Below are 24,881 nucleotides of genomic sequence, written 5' to 3'. Positions count from 1 at the left end.
CTATTGTGAGGTTAAAAATTTTAAAGGAAAAAAAACATAAAACATTTTTGTTGTTTTTAGAAAAAAAAGAAAAGAAAATTACATATTTTTTAAATTATTTTTTGTAATAAATTGATTCTTTAAATATTTTTAAAACAATTTTCTATTTTAATTTTTTAATAGAGTAAAAACATTAATTGTAATAATTATTTTAAAATAGTATAAAAATGATAAAGTACAATAAAAAATAAAACAATTATAAATTTTTAAATGTTTAAAATATAAAAAAAGAATAATAGGTAGAAATCAATTTAAACAGCCAAGTTCTTAAAAAAAACTAAAAAAACAAAATTTTAAAAGACGAATCTTACACAAAAATAATTTAAAGAATTTGGTATAGTTTTATTTTAAAATAATAAAATATTAAAAATAAACTTATTGATGAAAAATGGGAATCTTCTTGAGAAAATAAATCTTTGGTCCCCATTTAATAATTATATGCATTATCATTACCAACAACTAAGATAAGAAAGAAAATAAAGGCACTATTTTCAATCATATCATCATCATCATAATCAAAAGCAATTCAATAGTAATATTAGTACTTATTTCTTGAAATGAACTCTACAATAATACATCCTCTTTTATCTCTATTTGCAGGATACAACAAGAAAAAATCACACAAATAGAACATAAAAAAAATATATATAAAAACGCAAAATTAATTTCTTAATTTTCTCCTTCATCTAACATCATCTCTTGGTTACGACATTCTTGACTGCAAAAAGCTTTTTCTCCTCTGCAAAAAAAAAAACACCATCAAGTTCATGTCTAAATATGTTTTCTTCAAATTTAACTAAATAAAACAAAAAAAAAAAATTAAATAAAAAAATAAATGAATATTTGAATGAACCTGTAAATGAAGATGTCTTTTGTATGCTGAAGATGAATTTTGCAAGTGTAACAAAAGCTAAGAAAATCAAGTGAAAAAGAGTGAGGACTATTAGGGACAGAACAGTAACTTCCCACAACACAATTATCGAATATATGTGTTGTTTTTGGATTTGCTCCATGAGATATCACACATGTGTATTCTTCATAAACCTCCATTTCACTCAAACTAAGAACACCTTTTTCTGATGATGAAGAATAATTCATTTTGCTACCAAAATCACTTTTTGACTCAAACGTGGAAGTTGGTAGAGGAGGGATTTTCACTCTAAGCTGATCAGTTCCAAACAGAACTTTTCTATTCCTTATTTTTTCAGAATTTTGATGAAAAGGCTGTTCATCTTTTAGAACACCAACAAGACCAAGTCCTACGTTTTTCGAATCTAGTTTGTCCCTTGAGCTACAAACTTTGTTGTTGTTGTTGTTGTTCCTATTGTTAACTGAGAAAGGATTCTCAAAATGAGATAAAGCTTTTGTGTCAAGAATCGATGTTGGACTTATCAAAGATTCAGCTTTTTTGGAAGTGAAATGAAAGTCTCTATAGTTTGATGAACCAAATAGAGAAGGGATTGTGTTTGTGAAGTTTTGACTTGGTGATTGTTGTTCACCCATTAGACTTTGTTTGGTTACAGCTCTTGATCTGTTTCTAAGCAGCATAAGTGCTTATTTTAATCACTTCTAAGATGAAAAAAGGAAAAAGAATCTATGTACTGCAAAATTGGTTAAATTTTCAGCTTTAATTCAGAAACTTTGTGGAGAAAAAAACAGAAAGAAAGAGAAGAAAAAGATGGAAACTTTTGACATAGAATAAAGAGAGAGAGAGAGATCATATTCATTATATTATTCGAATGTATAATAATCATATGGCTTTTAAAGTAAGAAAAAAAGTAAAAGATGTTGTGTGCATGAAAATCAAACTTTAATTAATACTTTAAAGTTTTATTTTATTTTTCTACATCTAAATCTCAACTGTGTCGCTAAAGATATTGATTTTTTTTATATATTTTTTTTTTGTCTTTTTTCTAATGATTTATTTATTGTATATATGATCTGAATCTGATACAAGGTATTTTGTCATGACTCTAGTAAACTTGTGTGCCTTCGAATCATGGAACAGAAAAAATAAAACTTTCACCTTAATGGATTGGTTGAGTAATTTAGCATTGACATATTAAAAAAGTTAAAAGTAGCAAGAGAACAAGTAATGATAGATAGAAGTACTAGACAAACTTTTACGTATTGGACAATTTTTTTATGTACTGGATTTGGAAGATAATGTAAACACAAACAAAGTAGAGTGAAATTTGTTTGCGTACAATAAATTGGATAGATTTAACTCTTTTTTTTAAAGGTAAATGCTAACTTTTTACATCAGAGAAAATATAAGAAAATTAAATTGAACTCTCCCATCCAAGATGATTATGGATGGATCAGGTTAGAGCGTGAGAAGGTTAGTTATTGAATAATGCAGTTTTAAGCTATATGTTTATATGAATGACAAATTACGCCCATAGCTAATTACCTGATAAATAACTCAGAGTTAGTTATTCTATTAGTTAATTATATTTTAATATTTACATGTTGAATATAATGGTGCAACATTTTGTTTGACATTCCAACATACATTTTCCTAATCTGAAATTAGGAAAAGAGACAGATTACAAAATGAGATAGACATTAAATTCATGCATATTGTTGGGCAAGACTCAAATGACAAAAACTCCAATTCTTGTTCTGATGTAGTTGAAAGACTCAAGCTTCACTAGTTTAGTTAGCACATCTTAAGTTGCACTCTTGTGTCGCAATGTTTCATTTGAATTGTATCATCTTTGGTCAAGTCCCTAAGAAAGTGAAACCTTACATCTATATGCTTACATCTTCCATGCATCATTGGGTTCTTTGACACTTGATTGTGGAACTGTTATCACACATGATGATTGTACCTTGGCTTTGAGGACTATTGTTTTGTTGGTAAATGAAGATTCACGCACTTTCTTGCTTTACTCCACCCTTAAGAAATTACCTCATCTTCTCCATATCTGTCACTACAAACATCTTCCTCATTGATTCCTTGAATCCTTCAAACATTTGTTAATTATTTCATGTGTAGATTAGACCATCTACATGTTGGTGTAAGCCCTAGAGGCCAATACTTTGGTACTTGTATCAAATTATTTATTAATAATAAAAGGCATTTTCTTTATTATGGTTGATTAATAAAGTCCCTGGAATAGATAGTCCGTTTAATGTATTAAGTGTGACTTAATCATGAGAGCACATTAAACATAAGGACATTATTCTTAAAGTATCCGTAGTCGAGCTTTAGTGTGAAGTGGGATAACATTAAAGCATTAAGACTATTATGTTTGTAGACTGATGATCACATCTCATGGATCATGGATAAAGAGTTATCAAGTCTTAAGCATAGGTATAAATATTAGGAGTAATATTTATACCGGATTGACCCGCTATGAGAATACTATATAGAAAGTTATGCAAAGTGTCATAAGTTATTCTCATGGTGATAATAGTGTATATCACTCTTCGACCTGAAACCACTATGGATCCAAGATGTAGAGTCGAGTGCTTTATTGCTGATCCAACGTTGTCCGTAACTGGATAACCATAAAGACAGTTGATGGGTACTCCACAAAGCATGCTGAGGGACATGAGTGTCCTAGATGGAATTTGCCCATCCTGTGTAACAGGATAAATGTCTATGGGCCCAATATTGAACTGGACAAGGGTGACACGGTCTATACATTGTATTCAATATAGACATAAGGGCAAAGGGGTAATTATACACATAATTATTATCGCAGGAGGTTTTGTCAGATCACATGACATTTTCATGTCTTCGGTAGCAGTGATGTGTTGCTAGATACCGCTCAGTGTTTAATATGTTAAATGCGCGATTTAATATAATTGCCAACGTCGCGAAAACCTACAGGGTCACACACAAAGGACGGATTGATGAGAGATAGAGTAATTAAGGAATACCGTAATGTATGGTGCCCTTAAGTAGAATACGAAATATGGTAAGGTACCAAATACTTCAGTGATTTTGGCATATTATGAGATATGGGAAAAATGCACTTAAGTGGGTTTTTTGGCTTGAAGCCCACACAAGTGGTTCTATAAATAGAACTCTTGTGCAGAAGCATTGTATGGGAATACAACACAACTGAAGAGTTGGAATTTCGTATCTCTCTTTCTCTCACTCAAAGCCTTCATTCATAACAGCTAGCACTGCGATTGAAGGAACCCGTTCGTGTGGCCTAAGTAGAGACGTTGTCATCGTTCAACGTTTGTGATCGCTCCGTGGATTTGTATCCAAGGTTTTGATAGTTACAAGAGATCTGCACCAAAGGTTTGAATCGCCACAAGAGGTAACGATTCCTGATCATGCCCATTCGTAAGGATCACTAAATGGAGAAATTTTTTAAATTCCGCTGCGCCTTGGATGACAATTCTCTTTCACTACATATAAGCTGACAATCAATATCTTTTCCTTACCATACTTCATAAACAGTGTATGTTCATGGGGGCACTTTTCAAAATTCTATTGATTGAAATATGCTTCAATCTTGATATATTAGGCAATTGGAGTTATCCTAGGGCCATAAAATGTCTTTCTCAGCTTGTAGACCTTGTCTCTTCCTCCTTTCTCATAGCCAAGTGGTTGATCTACATAGACATCTTCCATCAACTCACCATGAATGAATGCACTAGTGACATCAAGTTGATATATATGCCATTTCTTGCATGTTGCAAGTGATAAGACAGTTCTGATAGTATCCCATCTCGCCACAGGAGCAAAAAGTTCATTGTAATTTATGCCATGTTCTTGTGAGTACTCTTTAGCCACAAGCCTTGCTTTGTATTTCTCTACTTCCCCCTTTTCATTTCATTTGTTTAGTATATCCATTTGACACCAACTTTCTATGCTTCTGGTTGTAGATGGACTATGCTCAAAGTATCATTTTTTTTCAATATTTTCAATTTCCAAGTCCATAATTTTCCTCCACTTCTCACACTTGACTGCTTTGAGAGGATAATTGTTGCTACAAAACACTGCTAAATTGTGTAGCTGCTCTTCTCCCCCCCTTCTGAGTTTGTAACATAGTAATTCAATTACCTTGACTTTCTTATTTGCCTCACTGTTGGATCTGCATGTTCTTGCCTTTGAGCATTATTTTCTTCTTCAGTAGCATTATCCCCACTAACACTTTCTACATTGCTTCCCTCATGTTGAGAGCCATCATTTTCAACATGCACTCCATCATCAATCACGTCAACTTCATCACTCTCAATCTCTACTTGTTATCTATCAACATTGTTGGTTGATTGAGTCTTATCTTCTTTGTCATACTTGTTCCATTCCCAACATTTTAATTCTTCAAAAACCACATCATTGCTTATCAGGATCTTGTTATTCACAAGATCATGGAGCTTGTAAGCCTTTGATTATTCACTAACTCCCAAGAGAACACACTTTGTACTCTTGACATCTATCTTTTTCCCATACTCATCATGAATGTGTAAAAAAGCTATGCACCCAAACACCTTGAAATGATGCACTGAGGGCTTTACACCATTCCATTCCTCTTCTGGAGTCATGTTCTTCACAAATAATGTTAGACTTCTATTGATTACATATGATGCTCATTTGGCTGCTTCATACCAAAAGCTCTTAGGAACATTTTTACTTGTCATCATGCTTTCAATCACATTCATCAGAATATTATTCATTCTCTCTGATACTCCATTTTGTTTTGGAGAATAGGCAATTGTCAATTGCCTATTGATGCCATGAAGACTGCAGAAGTCACAAAAAGTATTTGATGTAAACTCTCTTCCTCTATCTGTCATAAGACATTTTAAGTAGAGCCCTAACTCTTTTTCATGCAGGATCTTTGACAACTTGATTGTGGAACTGTTGTCACACATGATTATTGTAGCTTGGCTTTGAGAACTGTTGTTCTATTCGAAAATGAAGATTCCTGCACTTTCTTGCTTTACTTCTACCCCCAATAAATTATCTCATCTTCCCTATATTTGTCACGACAAACATCTTCCTCATTGATTCCTTGAATCCTTTAAAAATTTGTTAATTTTTTTATGTGTAGATTAGACCATCTACATATAAGCTGACAATCAATATCTTTTCCTTACCATACTTCATAAACAGTGTATGTTCATGGGGGCGCTTTTCAAAATTCTATTGATTGAAATGTTGGTGTAAGCCCTAGAAGCCAATACTTTTGGTACTTGTATTAAATTATTTATTAATAATAAAAGGCTTTTTATTTATTATGTTTGTTTAATAAAGTCCCTAGAATAGCTAGTTCGTTTAATGTATCAAGTCTGACTTAATCATGAGATCCCATTAAACATAAGGACACTATACTTAAAGTATTCGTAGTCGAGCTTTGTTATGAAGTGGGATAACATTAAAGCATTAAGACTATTATGTATATAGACTGATGATCACATATCATGGATCATGGATAAGGAGTTATCAAGTCTTAAACATAAGTATGAATATTGAGAGTAATATTTATACTGGATTGACCCGCTATGAGAAAACTATATAGAATGTTATGTTAAGTGTCATAAGTTATTCTCATGGTGATAATGGTGTATACCACCCTTTGACCTGAAACCACTATGTACCCTAGATGTAGAGTCGAGTGCCTTATTGTTGATCAAACATTGTCCGTAACGGGATGACCATAAAGACAGTTGATGGGTACTCCACGAAGCATGTTGAGGGATATGAGTGACCTAGATGGAATTTGCCCATCCTGCGTAACAGGATAAATGTCTACGAGCCCAATATTGAACTGGACAAGGATGACACAGTCTATGCCTTGTGTTCAATATAGACATAAGGGCAAAAGGGTAATTGTACACATAAGTATTATCACAAAAGGATTTGTCAGATCACATGACATTTTCATGTCTTGGGTAGCAGTGATGTGTTGCTAGATACCGCTCACTGTTTATTATGTTAAATACGTGATTTAACATAATTGCTAATGTCGCGAAAACCTACAGGGTCACACACAAAAGGATGGATTGATAAGAGATAGAGTAAATAAGGAACACCATAAGGTACGGTGCACTTGAGTGAATTGTAGGACATCGTAAGCTACGGAGCACTTAAGTAGAATACGAAATATGGTAAGGTACAACGCGCTTAAGTGATTTTGGTATATCATAAGATATGGGCCACATACACTTAAGTGGGATTTTTTAGCTTACAGCCCACACAAGTGGTTCTATAAATAGAACCCTTGTGCAGAAGCATTTGTGTAGTTGTAATTTCGTTTCTCTCTCTCTCTCACACACACACACACACACTCAAAGCCTTCATTCATAGCAGCTAGTAATGAGATTGAAGGAATTCATTTGTGTGGACTGAGTAGAGGCATTGTCACCATTCAACATCCGTGGCCGCTCCTTAGATCTGCATCAAAGGTTTCAATCGCCACAAGAGGTAACGATTCTATCACTGATCATTCTCATTCATAAGGATCACTAAAGGAGAAATTTTTAAATTCCGCTGTGTTTTGGATCGCTATTCTCCTTCATGCTTCAATCTTGATATATTAGGAAATTGGAGTTATCCTAAGGCCATAAAGTGTCTTTCTCAGCTTGTAGACCTTGTCTCTTCCTCCTTTGTCATAGCCAAGTGGTTGATCTACATAAACATCTTCCATCAACTCACCATACATGAATGCACTCTTGACTTCAAGCTGATATACCTGCAACTTCTTGCATGTTGCAAGTGATAAGACAATCCTGATAGTATCCCATCTTGCCACATGAGCAAAAAATTCATTGTAATCTATGTTATGTTCTCGTGAGTACCCTTTATCCACAAGCCTTTCTTTTTATTTCTATATTTCCCCCTTTTATTGCATTTGTTTTGTATATCCATTTGACACCAACTTTCTATGCTCCTAGTGGTAGATTGACTAGGCTCCAAGTATCATTTTTTTCAATACTTTCAATTTCTAAGTATGTAGTTTTCGTTCACTTTTGATCACATTCATTATAGTCTTATTCATTCTCTCTAATACTCCATTTTGTTGTGGAGTATAGGTAGATGTCAATTGTCTTTTGATGCCATGAAGACTACAGAAGTCACAAAAAGTATTTGATATAAACTCTCATCCTCTATCTGTCCTAAGACATTTGGGGTAGAGGCCTGACTCTTTTTCTACTAAGGCTTTGAATTGTTTAAAAATATCAAAAGCACAAGCTTTTTCATGCAAAAAGTAAATCAATGTCTTTATACTAAATTCATCTATGAATATAATGGAATACTTGCTCCCACCATTTGATGTCGACCTGATAGGCCCACATACATCTGAGTGGATTAACTCAAGCTTTTCTTTGGCTCACCATGTGGGTTGCTTTTGTACGGCTTCTCTGTGTTACTTTACCATGAAGTTGTTAGAACAAGTTTTGGTTCTGCAATATATCTCTAAGTTTTTATGATAACAAAGAATGAAACAATTTGGTACCCTAATAAAATTCTCTAAGTGTGCAGGATTCTAAGGTAAACTGAATCTGATGAAACAATATCTGACATCAAATAAAGTCCAGAATAACTGATCCAAAAATGAAGAAATCATATATGACGCTGAACACAAGCATGTCCAAGAGAATCACATACAAAAACTAAAGACTCTGAAGACTGTAAAATCCAAAGACTCTGAAGAATGTACATTTGTAGACTCTGAAGACACTCTATCTGAAGATCCGTCAAAGAACTATCTGAAGAAGACTCAACAAATAACTATCTGAAGAATACAAGATCTGTTCTGAACTCCACTCACTCTGATTCACGTCCATCAGATCAGCTGACTCATCAAAATCAGAATCTTAATCAAGAAGTATTCTAAGTATGGTATGAATATATATATGGACAGTATTGACTACACTCCAAGACTGCTACGGAAAGGAAAAGAAAACTAATGTCATTAAGTCCCATTATTGGCAAGATATCGCCATCAATATTCTCTCCAACGACATCATCTCTAAAGCACTATAAAAAGGCCTCGCCATTATCATTCAGGATACGAAGCCAATACACAAGAATCTTACAATACACCTTGAATCAAATACTAAATAACTTGTTATTGTATAATTCAGTAATCACACACGAGTTATTTCTCTTAGTGTGATCATTGATCATCTGTTTTTAATTGTGTTCATCTTGCTTATCTAGAATCACCACACACACTCTTGTAATTCTCAATAGTTGTTGTAATTCCTCAAGTGACTTGTGAAGTTTATAGACTTGAGAGGGCTAAGAGATTCTTGAACTCTTAGACGATTGTTGTAATCTTTCTAGACTATTGGATTAAGCCCTTATTGAAGGCGAAATCACCTTGGCTGGATGGACTGGAGTAACTTTGACTTTCAAGCGAACTAGGATAAACTTATGTGTTGTTTGTTTTTACCTTTGTGTGTGTAGCATCACAAAAAGTTTTTATTTCCAGTGAAAATAATTCAAACCACCCATTTCTTATTTTTCTCAACCTTCAATTAGTATTAGAGCTTCGACTCTGTTATTGATTTTTGAATCAAACACTTAACAGTGTAGAGAGATCCAGCGTGAGAAAAACATCATGGCTAACACAAACAAAAGACATAGCTACAACGTTAAACCTCTAGTTTTTGATGGAGAAAAATTTGATTACTGGAAATACATAATTGAAAGCTTCTTCTTAGGCTACGGTTCTAATCTATGGGACATTGTTACAAATGGTTATGAACCACCCATCTCCATCCTTAGTATTGTTATACTAAGAAGAAGAATGAGTGATGATCAGAAGCGTGATTTCAAGAATCACCATAAATCCAGACCTATTATGTTGAATGCTATATCTTACAATGAGTATGAAAAGATCACCAACAGGGAAACAACTAAATAAATCTTTGATTCACTGAAGATGACTCACAAAGGCAATAATCAAGTCAAAGAAACAAAGGCTCTGACCTTAATCCAATAATATGAAGCCTTCAGAATGGAAGATGATAAAGCTATTGAGGTAATGTTTTATAGATTCCAAACTTTAGTTGCAGGTCTCAAGGTTCTGGACAAAGGATACACTACAACAGATCATGTCAAGAAGACAGAAGCCTTCCAAAGAAGTGGAGATCAATGGTTATTTACTTAAAGTTATCTAAGGATCTGAATAACATAAGCCTTAAAGAACTTATTATCTCCCTCGGGAGTCACGAGATAGAGCTAGAGGAAGATGAACCTCAGAAGAAGAAAAAGTCACTAGCTCTAAAGTCTAGATCATAAAGAAGGAAGCCAGAAAGGAACAAAGCCTTTCAAGCTGAAGAAGAAGACGGTGAGGACTCTGAGAAGAAATATTATGATGATGAAGAAGAGTCATCTCTTCTATCCAGAAGAATAAAATAACTTTGGAGAAAAAGAAATAACAACTTCAGAAGACCTAGACAGAAGGGAGATTGTCTAGAGTCAACCTCCAGAGGCAGATCCGACAAAGAAGTGACATGCTATGAATGCAAAGAACCTGGACACTATAGAAATGAATGTCCAAAGCTCAAGAAAGACAGCTCTAGAAAGGAAAGTTTCAAGAAAAGCTCCTTCAAAGCAAAGAACAAGGGACTCATGGAAACATGGGATAAACCTGAATCTGAAGCCTCAGAATCTGATTCTGAAGAGGAGCAAGCAAATGTTGCACTCATGGCAACCACTTCTGAAAGTTCATCTAAAAAGGAATCTGACTCCGAAGAGGTATTCTCTGATTTTTCTCGTTCTAGTCTGAAAGCCTGCTTATCAGAATCTCTAAGCTCTTATTAGAAGCTTCGACAGAAATTCAAGATCTTAAAAAGGGTTCATGAAGAAACTATTGAAGAGTGTGATAAGCTTGAGAAAGAAGTTTATGAACTTAAAGAAAACAAATTAATTCTTGAAAGTGAAAATGAATTCTCAACCAAAAAATGTTTAAAACTTGAAGAAAATCTTTCTAAAGCTCCACCCACTTCTGACACCATCATATATAAATATGAAAAGGCTTTTAATAAATTCCTGAACAATGGACTTGAAAGAAGCAAAATGGCTTCTATGATTTATGGTGTTAGTTACAATAAGAAAAGAGGAATTGGATATGACTATGATGAAGATGATTTAAAACCTTCTGCAGAAAACAAACTGAAATCTCCTTTTTCTTATCATTACACACATGCACAAACACATAAATTCAATAATGCTAGAAAACCCAAAGTTGTCAAAAACTCTGGGAGAACTAATCATAAAGGACCTAAAAGATTTTGGGTACCAAAAGATAAAATAGTATATGTTGAAGATATCTTATGCAGCTGAGTTAAAACACCAACCATGGTACCTGGACTCTAGATACTCCCGACACATGACGGGAAGAAAGCATATGTTCCAAAGCCTGGAACTTAAAAACGCTGGTTTCGTAGGATTTAGAGGAAATTAGAAAATAAGAATCAGAGGATCTGGAATAGTTGGTAATGGATCTCTTCCCTTTATTTCTGATGTCCTTTATGTTAAAGGATTAATGCATAACTTGTTATCCATAAGTCAATTAAGTGATAACAATTATGATATAATCTTAAATCAAAAAACATGTAAAGTTGTTAATCAGAAAAATGGCACAGTCCTTTTCACCGGTAAGAGGAAGAACAACATTTACAAAATTAAGCTTTCAGATTTAAAATATCAAAATGTAAACTGTTTAATTTTTGTAAATGAAGAGCAATGGGTGTGGCGTAGACGCCTGGGTCACATTAGCTTGAGGAGGATTTCTCAGCTAAATAAACTTTAGTTAGTCAGAGGCCTACCTAAGTTGAAGTTTTCTTCAGATGCTCTTTGTGAGGCATGTCAGAAAGGAAAATTTTCTAAAATAACTTTCAAAAATAAAAATGTTGTTTCTACCTCTAAGCCTCTGGAACTTTTACACATTAACCTGTTTGGACCTGTTAAGACAACGCCAATCAATGGTAAGAAGTATGGACTCGTCATTGTTGATGATTATAGTCGTTGGACATGGATAAAATTCCTAAGACACAAGAATAAGTCACATTATGTGTTCACTAGTTTCTGGTCAAAAGTGCAAAATGAATTTGACTCTAAAATCATCAAAGTCAAAAGTGATCATGGTGGTGAATTCGAAAATAAACTTTTTAAAGAACTTTTTGACTCTAATGGAATATCCCATGATTTCTTCTGTCCTAGAACTCCACAACAAAATGGAGTTGTAGAAAGGAAGAATATGACCCTCCAAGAAATGGCCAGAACCATGATCAATGAAACAAATGGGGCTAAGCACTTCTGGGCTGAAGCCGTGAATACAGCGTGTTACATTCAAAATAGAATCTCTATTAGACCTATTATGGAGAAGACTCCTTATGAACTGTGCAAGGGAAGAAAACCCAACATTTCTTATTTTCATCCTTTTCGATGTTCTTGTTTTATTCTGAATACTAAAGATAATCTGAACAAGTTTGACTCTAAAGCACAAAAGTGTATTATATTGGGATACTCAGAACGCTTTAAAGGCTATAGAGTATACAATACAGAAACACAAATTATGAAAGAGTCAATACATGTCAGATTTGATATAAGCTTGGCTCTGAAAAGTCAAAGCTAGTTGAGAATTTTGCAGACTTAGAAATAACTCTTGCAGGTTCTAACGAAAAGACCAAAGAATCTGAAGAAGCAGAAAAGGAAACGTCAGAAGCACCTGATGTCTCAATCATTCAAAAAAGATCAAGAAATAGACTGAATATTTCTGAAGAACTGATTTTGGGAAACAAGGATGAACCTGTCAAAATAAGATCAACATTCAAAGCTTCTGAAAAAACACTTTTGGGACTAGTATCTCTAATAGAGCCAACATCCTGTGAAGAAGCTCTTCAAGATAAAGAATGGATTTTGGCAATGAAAGAAGAACTTGATCAATTTTCAAAGAACAATGTCTGGGATATTGTACCAAGACCCAAGGGAACCCATGTGATTGGAACCAAATGGGTATACAAAAACAAACTCAATGAAAAGGGTGAAGTGGTCAGAAACAAAGCACGACTGGTAGTACAAGATTATAGTCAACAGGAAGGTATTGACTACAATGAAACCTTTGCTCCAGTCGACAGGTTAGAATCTATTCGTATACTTGTATCTTTTGTTGTAAATTACTTTATTAAATTATATCAGATGGATGTCAAAAGTGAGTTTCTGAATGGATATATTTCTGAAGAGGTGTTTGTTCATCAGCCTCCTGGTTTTGAAAACTCAAAATGTCCAAGACATGTTTTTAAACTGAAAAAATATCTTTATGGTCTAAAACAAGCTCCCAGAGTTTGGTATGAAAGACTAAGTTCTTTTCTTATAGAAAATGATTTTATTAGAGGCAAAGTGGACTCTACTCTCTTCTGTAAAAACATCAAAAACGACCTTATGATCTGTCAAATATACGTTGATGACATAATTTTTGGTTCTGCTAACCCCTCTGTCTGTCAAGAATTTTCTGAGCTAATGCAGGCTGAATTTGAAATGAGTCTGATGCAAGAACTAAGGTTCTTTCTAGGGATTCAAATAAATATAACATCAGATGCTACTTATGTATATCAAAGCAAATACATAAAAGACATTATGAAAAAGTTTGAAATGTCAGAAAGCAAACCAGCAAAGACTCACATGCACCCTACTTGCATTATGGAGAAAGAAGAGGTAAGTCAAAAGGTTTGTCAGAAACTCTATCGTAGTATGATAGGATCTCTTCTCTATCTGACTGTTATTCGTCCAGATATATTATTCAGCCTATGTCTCTGTGCCAGATTTTAATCAGATCCAAGGGAATCTCACTTAAATGCCGTTAAGATAATCCTAAGGTATCTGAAAGGAAGACCTAACTTGGGCATGATGTATAAGAAAACATCAGAGTATAGGCTTTCTGGGTATTATGATGCAAATTACGTTGGAGATAGATTGGAACGCAAAAGCACATCCGGGAACTGTCATATTCTGGGAGGAAACCTCATTTCATGGGCTAGCAAAAGACAATTAACCATTGCACTCTCAACTGCAGAAGCAAAATACATTTCAGCTTCACTTTGCAGCACTCAGATGCCCTGGATGAAGAATCAGCTTGAGGACTTTCAGATATATGAGAGTAACATCCCTATCTTTTGTGACAATACTGTTGTCATATGGTTAAGTAAGAATCCTATTTTTCATTCCAGAGCGAAGCACATAGAAATTAGACACCATTTCATCAGAGACTATGTTCAGAAAGGGGTAATAATTTTAAAATTCATAGATACAGACCATCATTGGGTTGATATCTTCACAAAACCCTTAGCTGAAGATATATTTCTTTTCATTCTGAAACATTTAAATATGGCAGATTGCCCAAAATGAATATGAACTTGTGTCTCTCTTCTCTAATGTAAAATAGGCTCTGACTTAATCATCGGTGGGCAAAATACATGCCCTAGGAAATAATTCCCACAATATTCAATCAAAACCCAGAAGGGAAAACCTTAAAGAACAAGGAACTTCACCAGAATCTGAGGGTCTGGTTGAAGATTATTCTGGGAACTATCCACCCTCGTCCAACATCAAATTCATCTGACTACATAAATACGGATCAGACGTGCATCATGTACTGCCTTCACAAAGGATTGAAGCTGAATCAGCCCTCCTTACTCTTCAAATATTTGAGGGACTCAGTCATATATACAATAAATAATATGAAGCCTAGAAACTACATCCCTCTGGGAAGGTTAATCTCTGACGTCTTAATAGAAAGTAGGATGGTGGACCACCTCGTCTCCATTAACATGATGGAAGATGTAACGGTGGATGTTGGCAAGCCTCTAAATTCCAGAAATCTGAAGAGCATGAGGGTCATTGAAAGAGTCTTATACAAACCAACCTTGGACACCTCCTGGGAAGCTCTGAAGGATCAGAGGAAGATATCAAATGGGATGTATCTTTTCTCTAAGATAGATCCCCCAGAGGTTATTGCTCATTACCTTCAAGGTCTGACATCTCAAGGTATTGACATATATGAGTTCTCTATGGACTGGTTACCATAACAACCACCAAATTTTATGAAGAGGAAGAGAGAGCCCTCTGAGAAGTCAAAGAAGAAGAAGACTCTAAAGTTGGGAGAACCTTCGATAACTCAGCCGCCTGTGCCTCTGAGCTCCTTCGCTCCAAGTAAGTTTTCTCTATCTGAAGCTCCTTTACCTTCTAGGTCTAAGCAAATATCATTTTCCCTACCTCAACCACCCCTTACATATTCTCCCTTTGAACCAACTATTTTCATTCCAACTCCCTCAGAACCCCACAACTCTGAAACTAACACATCCTCATCCTCTCTACAAAAATTTGACCTCACAACCACAACTCTCCCCGTATATGAGGCCCTGATTTTCAATGAAACCATTTCACCTCCCTCATCTACTCCTTCATCTCCTTCATACTATGACCTTTCTTCTAACTCTGAACAGCTAGAAGTTCTGACCCTTCCTCTCCCACCTTGGCACAACTCCAAGCCACAACAAACTCTGAACAGACTTTGTCTGTCCTAGAAACTTCTGAACCTATACCATCTTCCTCCGCACCTCCTTCAACACCCTCAGAAACTCTACCATCTTCTGAACTTCTCACTAAAGCCTCTAAAACCACTCAATTTCCTTTTGAATCCATTCATCCAACCTCTGAACCTGAACCAACCTTTCCAACCCTGGAAGAGGTATTTGCTATATTCTCAGAAAGCTCAGCTGCGACGCTCAGACAGCTATCTGAAGAATCCAGACTAAGTGACAATCCTTCTGAAGTAAGGACTCACTAGAATGGATTTCTCATATGGATGACATCTGAGGCCTTTAAGCTCAAAGGACTCTCTGAACAAGTCAAAAATGACTACATCATAGGAGATGAAGAAAGACTAGAGGCGCGTCTGGCGCAGGAAGCTGAAGAGAAAGCCAGGAAGGAAGCTAAAAAAAAGGCTAGAAAAGAAGCTGAAGAGAAGGCCGGGAAGGAAGTTGAGGAAAAAGTTGCCACTGAAGTTGCTGGTGCAGAAGCTGAAGCTAAAGCTAAAGCTAAAGCTTAAGAAGCATCACACATAGCTGCAGAGGAGGCTGCAAAGACTACTGAAGTTTCTCTGACTCAAGGTGATTCATCAACATCTGATATAGCTCCGTTGGTGCTCCAGACTCTGGAAGAACTTCAGAAGAAACAACAACTTGTGAGAATTAAGCTTGACATGGAAGATTCAGTCAACTCCAGCATTCAGAACCTTCTTGCCCAGCTACATCAGAGGATGTCTCCTCCTCAAAACCCTTAGGCACTCTAAGACTAGTTTTGCTTTGAAATTTTCATAGTCTAAGTGTTTTTGCCTCTGAGGCTTTCTTCTTCTCTGTATTTCTTATAACTTATCTAATGTAATTTTGATTTGCTCTATATGTTTTTCTCTTAATTTTTATGTGTTCTTTTTGAGTCTGACAAAAAAGGGGGAGAAATAAATAAACAACCTTCTGATGAAATAAATATCTAACTCTCATAATGCACTGCTTAAATTTTAATACTTTAAATAAATTGTGCAGTCTAAGTGTTCTTACAGGATGTATCTGAATAAATACCTGAGAAACAAGTTAAGCAACATAAGAAGCTATGGTAAGAAGCTCTAAACTCTCTAAGTATCAGATTTAGGGGGAGCTTGTCAATCTCAGGGGAAGTCATATTGTATCTGACTCTAATTCATTTTCCTCTCCATCTTGTGAAGTATCGTTGTTTCATCAATAGTCTAAAATTTTGTCATCATAAAAAAGGGGGAGATTGTTAGAACAAGATTTTGGTTCTGCATTATATCTCTAAGTTTTGATGATAACAAAGAATGAAATAATTTGGTACCCTAATAAAATTCTCTAAGTGTCCAGGATTCTAAGGTAAACTAAATCTGATGAAACAATATCTGACATCAAACAAAGTCCAGAACAGCTGATCTAGAAATGAAGAAATCATATCTGACGCTGAACACAAGTATGTCAAAGAAAATCACATACAAAATTTGAAGACTCTGAAGACTGTAAAATCCAAAGACTCTGAAGAATGTACATTTGTAGACTATGAAGAGACTCTATCTGAAGATCAGTCAAAGAACTATCTGAAGAAGACTCAACAAAAAACTATCTGAAGAATACAAGATCTACGAAAACACTCTGAACTCCGCTCACTCTGATTCACGTCCATCAGATCATTTGACTCATCAAAATCAGAATCTTAATCAAGAAGTATTCTAAGTATGATATATATATATATATATATATATATATATATATATATATATATATATATATATATATATATATATATATATATATATATATATATATAGTATTGACTACACTCCAAGACTGATATGGAAAGGAAAAGAAAATTAATGTCATTAAGTCCCATTATTGGCAAGATATCACCATCAATATTCTCTCCAACGGTATCATCTCCAAAGCACTATAAAAAGGCCTCACCATAATCATTCAAGATACGAAGCCATTACACAAGAATTCTACAATACACCTTGAATCAAATACTAAATAACTTGCTATTGTATAATTCATTAATCACACATGAGTTGTTGCTCTTAGTGTGATCATTGATCATCTGTTTTTAATTATGTTCATCTTGCTTATCTAGAAGCACCAAACACACTCTTGTAATTCTTAATAGTTATTGTAATTCCTCAAGTGACTTGTGAAGTCTGTAGACTTGAGAGGGCTAAAAGATTGTTGAACTCTTAGACGATTGTTGTAATTATTCTGGACTATTGGATTAAGTCCTTATTGAAGGAGAAATCAACTTGGCCGGGTGGACTGGAGTAGCTTTTATTTTCAAGCGAACTAGGATAAACTCATGTGTTTTTTGTTTTTACCTTTGTGTGTGTAGCATCGCAAAAAGTTTTTATTTCCAGTGAAAACAATACAAATCCCCCATTTCTTGTTTTTCTCAACCTTCACAAGCAATCTGAACAAGTCTCCTCCAGGTTCTTCAAACTAGGCATTCCATTCACCATCTCCTTTTTTATGAGTGTGTCAAGGCCTTTAAAGCTCAGATTTCCATTTATGGAATTCCACAGGTGTGTGACATTATCTAAAGAAATCTTCACGCACATGGGAAAAACAACAGGTGCATATACAACAAATATTTTATTGGATGAGATCTTTTTGCTCAAGATCAATCCTCTATCAGTATGAAGTACTTTGCAACCTCTATCTTTGAACATTATTGTTAGTTCCTTTTGCATTAGTTGACCATCACTTAGAAGATTATTCTTCAAGCCTGGAAAGTAATACACATAAGTGATTAGTTGAGTGATTCCATTCATGTAAAGCTTCAAATTTCCCTTTCCCATTACTTGCATCTTGGAATCATCCCCTAACTTGACATATTGACAGACTCTTCCATCAAAATTAAAGAACCATTATTTTTTTCCAACTATATGATTACTATATTTAGAGTCAAGAAACCACACTTGATTGTTGGTTTTTGTGTTTTCCTTTTGATTTATGAGTAACAGCTATTCACTTTCATTGAAATCAGCAAAGTTGGCATCATTCTCTTGCCAAATTGGACATTCACTTTGATAGTGCCCTATCTTATGGCAGTTGTAACATTGGATCTGATATATGATCAGTCTTCCTTTGCCATGACCACAAAGGCCACCACGTCCCTTACCTCAATTGTTGATACCACCACAACCATAACTTGAAATCTTTAACACATGTTCATCCTCCTTTTCTTGAGTGATCTTCATCCTTTGATCATGAACCAAGAGACTACTTTGTAGCTCATCAATGGAAAAGGTTGTGGCATCACTATATTCTTCTATGGATTACACCATATAATTTAATTTTGTAGTCATAAACCTCAACACCTTTTCAACAATGATGGTTTTCTCCATCTTCTCACCTTGAGAAAATTGGAACAAATTCGGTTCTACAACTATCCTTAAGTTTTGATGATAACAACATGTAGAGAATAAGTTTTGAACTTGAACATGTAGAGATAAAAGAAAATAGATTTAGACTTTGAAGAAGTCAAATATGAATACAGATGAAGTCTGAAGAAAACTGATAGCAGATTCTAAAGTGAAGACACACTCTGAATAAAAGGAATAGTACAAAAGTGTGTTTAAAGCTAAGTCAAGGTTCAGGTTCATCAAAGTCAACACTCCTGCAAGGAATTATTCAGAACGATTCTAACAAAATACTATATAGATCAAGCCTCTGAACTCTACTCAAGCTTCATCAAATCATATTATAAGCCTCTGACTAGAAGCCAGTGAGCAAAGGATATACTTCTCAACAGTCTAAGCATTTGAACAAACAAGTAAATGCTTATGCATTTCTTGTTCAAAATTACTCTGGACTCTGATACTTTCAAGCCTCACTCTGAATATACTCTATAGTCTACATCATCTAGGCTCTGGACTCTGATCAAGCTTCATTTTTTCTCTTATATGAAGCCTCTGATTATGATAAGAAAATATATTAAAATAAAGTACAATTAAAAAGAGATATGCTTAAAAAGACTGACATGTCATATCTTCAAAAGACTGTACTCGGTACTATAGTATCTTCTCATGTCCCATCATCACCAACTCTCTGCTGCAAGCACCGCTCAACTGTTGCATATGAGGTGACCTTCATACAACTGATTCTTTAAGGTCAATACCTATTATACCCTCCAACGGATCTATTTCTCGTCTATATCTTTTGAGGAAGAAGAATATGGAAAAGAGGGAGCGCGTGAGCGTGCGTGCGTGCGTGTGTGTGTGTGTGTGTGTGTGTATGTGTGTGAGTCTTCGTCTCTCCAAATCTACAACACTACAACTCAAAGATAGAAACAATAAAGCACAAGAACTAAGGAAAATCTTCTGTGTAGAAAATAAAATAGAAGAAAGAAACACTTAGAGATTTCATTGTATATCAATTTAAGTGTATTCATTTGATCTTCATTGTATGTGTTATCTACTTATTTGAGAAGCACTCTTGTAAACACAATACTATATTTTTAACTTTGGGTTAAGTCCTTGAGTGACTAGTGTATTCATTTGGATATAGAATGATTGATCAAATTTGATGGTTCTTACAAAACTAGTGGTCACTAAAGCTCCATTTGGTAATTTGACGGTTATAAGTTTTATTCTCTTCATGTACTGAAATGTTTTCCTGGTATAACACATATGGTCAGTTGCACCATTGTCTAGAAGGAAAGTTTCATATCTAGGTGTGCTAGGGATAATGAATATGATACATGTGCCTAAATAATGGTTGATTGTCAAATGGTTGACACTATGAGACTGTAAATGAGATGATCCTTAGAGGAGTGCTAACAAGCTTTGCGTTGATCTGGTGTAAAAACCAAAGAACTAAAATCCTACTCATTTTCTTCATTAAATTTAGCTTGAGAGTCATCTGTTGTGTCTTCCACAGTTGCACAATTATTGAATGTACCATCATGTTGCGAATGAGGAGGAAAACCATGTTTTTTGAAACAAGAATCAACTATATGATTGGTCATTCCACAGTGAGTGCAAGTTCATATGCCTCTACCTATACCACCATAATATATGCCACCTCATGTGCCTCTACCACTAAATGTAAGATTATTTTGAATTGTGAACCCTGATTGTGATTAGGAAAAGCTAAAACTTTGGATTCATCAAGAGGTATAATTGTTTGTCTTTCTTGTTGAACAAGTAAAGAATAAACTCTGTAGATATTGGGAAGATGATCCATCAACATGATTTGTAACTTAATTGTTGTATATTGATCATTCAAGCCTTTGAGGAATTATATAACTTGATCTCCATCTTTGTATGCACGAATTTTGGTAATGGCTTAACAAGTAATATCACATGAACATTCAGGAATTGGACGAAAGTTGTCCAATTCTTGCCATAGTTTCTTGAGTTTTGGATAGTAAGAAGAGATGGAAGAATCAACTTGTTTCTGTTAGACGATAGGCAATGATCTAGAGGAGGGGTGAATAGACCCCAAGTTAAAAACTTGAACAAAAATTTGTTTTAAATTTTTTTATTGCTAGCAGAAGTGACCCGAATCGAATCGTCTATTCGAACCGCTATCGAAAAGCTCGGATATGCGTAGTTACAATTAAAGTATTATAACAAACACAAATTTTATCCACAAACTTTCAGCCACAATCAATTGAATGCAATACTAAAAGTAGAGAGTATTCCCAATGATAAAATACACAAAAATACTAACGAGACAAATTATCAAACACCTTGTGTGCAATCAATTTCGTTTAGAAATTTGTATAGTTTTGTTGATCTTCAAATCCAACCACAATCGAAAGGATTGTGATCAACTCAACAAAATATTTTTCAAATGGTTTTCAAAAGGATTAACCAAACGTATTGACACATAATCGATGAATTCAACAATTTGCAAATGAAATGTAAAAGAGATAGTACACAAAGATTTGTTTAGGAAGTTCCCCAATCGACCTTACTATGGGTACGTCTGCCTTCAATTCGAACTCGAATTGAGATAATAAAATTAACCTTACTTTGCAAAAGTAGAACACGAGAGAAATGTAGCAATCTAGCCTTACAAACCCTAAGTTTGATGTTGATTCTAACACTTTCTCTTTCCTTGATCTGAGCTTGATCAAGTAACCCAACAATTACATTTTGATTCACTGTCTCACGCTACTCCTTTGCAAGAACCTTCCGTTTTTCAAAGCCTTCACTCAATCGAATCCAAATTGCGAAATATTATAACCTAAGATTTACCAATATGATTCACCGATTCTAGATGGCACCCAAACAAAGAATGATTATGTGTAGTTTGTTTGTGTGTATGCATAGAATGAGGTTGAAGATGATGAAAACTCTTTGAAATTCCAGTTTCGTGTAGGTTTACTCTAGAACCCAAATTGAAATGATGCATGCATACAGTATTTATATGTATGCAAGTTGGAGGTAAAAGGAATCCAAAAAATTTGAAAAAATCATGACTTATGTAAGTCATGTGTCGACCTGTATAGGTCATGTGTCGACCTGTATAAGTCATGTGTCGATCTGTAGAGGCAACACATCAAACATAAGCTACAACTTTAAAAATGACTTACATGTGTCGGCTTCTAACTCGTATGTATCGACTCATAGAAAAAAAATTCTTCTATGTGTCGATCTATAACACGTATGTGTCAACACATATAATATTTTCTCATAAAAACTTGTTTTGAATGCATGAAACTTTTTCTAACTCATTTCAAAATATTTTTATGCTTCCAATGCTAAGATGCACATTAAGACTAAAAAAATACCGTCTAATATACATAAACGCTAAAGTATCTTAGTTTTGACATCATACAAAATTCATCTAACGGAAAGTTGCATTCACAGTTTCAATGTGCATATTTCTTCTTGAATGTCTGAATTTGTGAAAACATCACATTGGTAAAAATGACACAATCTCTGATTCAACTGAATTGTTGATCCAACTGCATTATCCATCCATAAAATACTTTGAGAAATCAATGATTCAATCAAATTGTTGATCCATGACATAATCATGGTGTTGCATCGATCCCAAGCAGTAGAAAATTATGATCTTCATCTGGTGGTCAAGGAAAAACACCAAAGATATCAAACAATTTGTGAGAAGTTTACTCCCATCTTGTCGTTGGTTGGTTATTAGGCTTAATCTATCATGATAGGATAGTAAGAATTTATAACCACCAGATAAGGGTAGAGACCTCTCAACGGGCTAACTAGAAAGAACAACTCAATTCACCATTGGTTGTTCAACAATAAGGCCCGATATAATATTCATTAATTAAAATAAAATGCAATAATTAGAATAAATAATTGATACAATATTGATTTTAATTAATTAATTAAAATTATCCATAATACAATCAAACAGTTTATTCTTGGACCTAAGAGCCATAATCATAGAATCCGATCAAGAATGATAATTGTTGCTTGAGATTAACGGAGAAACAAGAACCAAAGTTAGATTTTCATTTGGATGTATTAAATATCGATTAAGAGTATCAGCTTGATAACTTTTGTTGTTGGCGTATGAGGAAGATCCACCGTTGATGTTGCTTGCAAAGCTTGCAACAACCATGCTGAGATGGTTATGAAAGAAAGAGAATCGAAGGAATGGTGATGAAAGAAAACTGAAACACTGAGATTAATGAGTAGAACTATGCGAATGCAGATGAGAAATCTTAATTACCGGTCGATGATACCATGTTAAGACTCAATCTAAAACAAGAATGAGCATTGAAATAAAAGAAAGGGAAATGGTTTGCAAACTTTTCTTTACTCAAATTCTAGTTCGATACAAGGATGATGAGTTATTTATATAGCAAGCAACTTAAACTAACTCATAACCAATTGATAACTACCTTCAACATAGTTATTTTACAGTTACGAATCCCTATTACCAAATTCAACTACTTTCTCTTTTTCTTCATTACACTTAACAGAACCTACCTGCTCAAATGATGACATTTACATTAGAATTTTACTTTGACCTTAGTATAGAGTGTCCAAATTTCTAAAAGTTACATGTACTTTTTTTGTTAATTAATTCATTCATTATACAAACAAAAGTGTTCAGTTCAAATTTTTAATTCATTATATAAGTAACATCCAAGTACCTGATTTCAATTATAAAAAGCTTAAAACCAACAAAATATTAATATATTCTCTTCTTATGACAGCGATTATCTTGAATAACTCCAAATCCATTTCTTCTTTTGAACATTCCTTAGTTATACAAGTACAATATATCTTCTATGGCATAATGGTAAAATAAGCTAAACACAGAACTTGAGCACTCAAAACACAGTATGCTCTAAATCAGAACTTGGTGACAACACAAAACACAATGGTAACAAGAGAAAGAACAAAGTTGAACGACACTTTAACAGTGCTTCCATCAGATGAGCCACCTTCTGTTGATGGAACACTTTTTGATCCTCCACCTGCAATACACCAAAACCATAAGAATAAATTAACACTATACTATTATTTTAAGATATATCCATTTTCATTCAAAAAATCATTATGATTATTATATATATGTACTATTTAATTTAATGTGCTAAACCTAATATATACCTGAAGGAAAGTTTGAACCAGAAGGTGTTATTGCGCCTTCAGTGGAAGAATCAGTTGGAGAACCAACGGGAGAGGCCACCGGAGAAGATGAACTTGAAGGAGATGTTGCACTGGCTAACAGGTGGAGTTTGAACTTTACAAGCAGCAGGGAGAGACAAAGCAAGAGTTTGATTTATGGTGATTCCAAAAGATGAACCACCGCCATTAAACAAAGAGCATAGACACTGCGGAGAAGATTGGACTACAGTTGAAAGCTGTGAGCAACATGAACTTGATGGGGCTGAAGAGCTCCCCATTATGTAGTTTAGACAAGGGCTCAAGGTAGTGAGTGTTGTAGTACAACCTGATTGTGCTGCATTTTGAGTCATCATGTTGGCCGCTACTAGGACCATAACTAGACACAAGACAAACCCTTTAAATGCCATTAGTCCTTTTATCTTTAAACTGATTCTGATATATACCTGAAGTTTCTTGATACAGATTGATTTTTGAGTGATAAGTAATGACAAGATAATAAAGAATAGATTATATATATAGCATAAAAGTTCAGAGAAAGTCAAGTATTCTGTCACATATAAAATAAATAAATGCAGGTTGCCTAACTATATGAAATATGTTAATAAAATATATATTGTGCAGTTCAATGGTCAATGATTAAGTTAAGTCATTTCAAAATTTGGTTTTATAAATAAGACAGATCCATATTCTAGCCAACACCACCAAATTAATAGTTGAGTAGTTGAGGTAGTTTAACTCCTA

General features: G+C 34.4%; 1 protein-coding gene and 1 pseudogene across 1 annotated transcript; both read right to left on the bottom strand.

Annotated features, from left to right (window-relative positions):
- Positions 1–564: 564 nt before the first annotated feature.
- Positions 565–1,790, bottom strand: LOC127093544 (FCS-Like Zinc finger 8). Its single transcript, XM_051032493.1, has 2 exons — positions 893–1,790; positions 565–778 (listed from the first exon to the last, which is right to left on the bottom strand). Exons 1-2 carry the CDS (start codon positions 1,585–1,587, stop codon positions 709–711), a joined length of 765 nt encoding a protein of 254 aa, XP_050888450.1. The 5' UTR covers positions 1,588–1,790; the 3' UTR covers positions 565–708.
- A 21,938-nt stretch (positions 1,791–23,728) lies between these two features.
- Positions 23,729–24,616, bottom strand: LOC127092910 (non-specific lipid transfer protein GPI-anchored 5-like; annotated as a pseudogene).
- Between the last annotated feature and the right edge of the window lie 265 nt (positions 24,617–24,881).

Source organism: Lathyrus oleraceus, chromosome 6, assembly GCF_024323335.1.
Source record: "Lathyrus oleraceus cultivar Zhongwan6 chromosome 6, CAAS_Psat_ZW6_1.0, whole genome shotgun sequence".
NCBI classification, from domain to species: domain Eukaryota; kingdom Viridiplantae; phylum Streptophyta; class Magnoliopsida; order Fabales; family Fabaceae; genus Lathyrus; species Lathyrus oleraceus.
The sequence above is the reverse complement of the archived record's forward strand: the minus strand, read 5'-3'. Positions and strand labels throughout refer to the sequence as shown.

Bases quoted from the DNA above. Each gene is read 5' to 3' on its own strand.
- LOC127093544 (XM_051032493.1), bottom strand. From the start codon at position 1,587: ATGCTGCTTAGAAACAGATCAAGAGCTGTAACCAAACAAAGTCTAATG. The intron at 779-892 runs GTTCATTCAAAT...TTTTTTTTGCAG, and splicing joins AAAGACATCTTCATTTACAG to AGGAGAAAAAGCTTTTTGCA.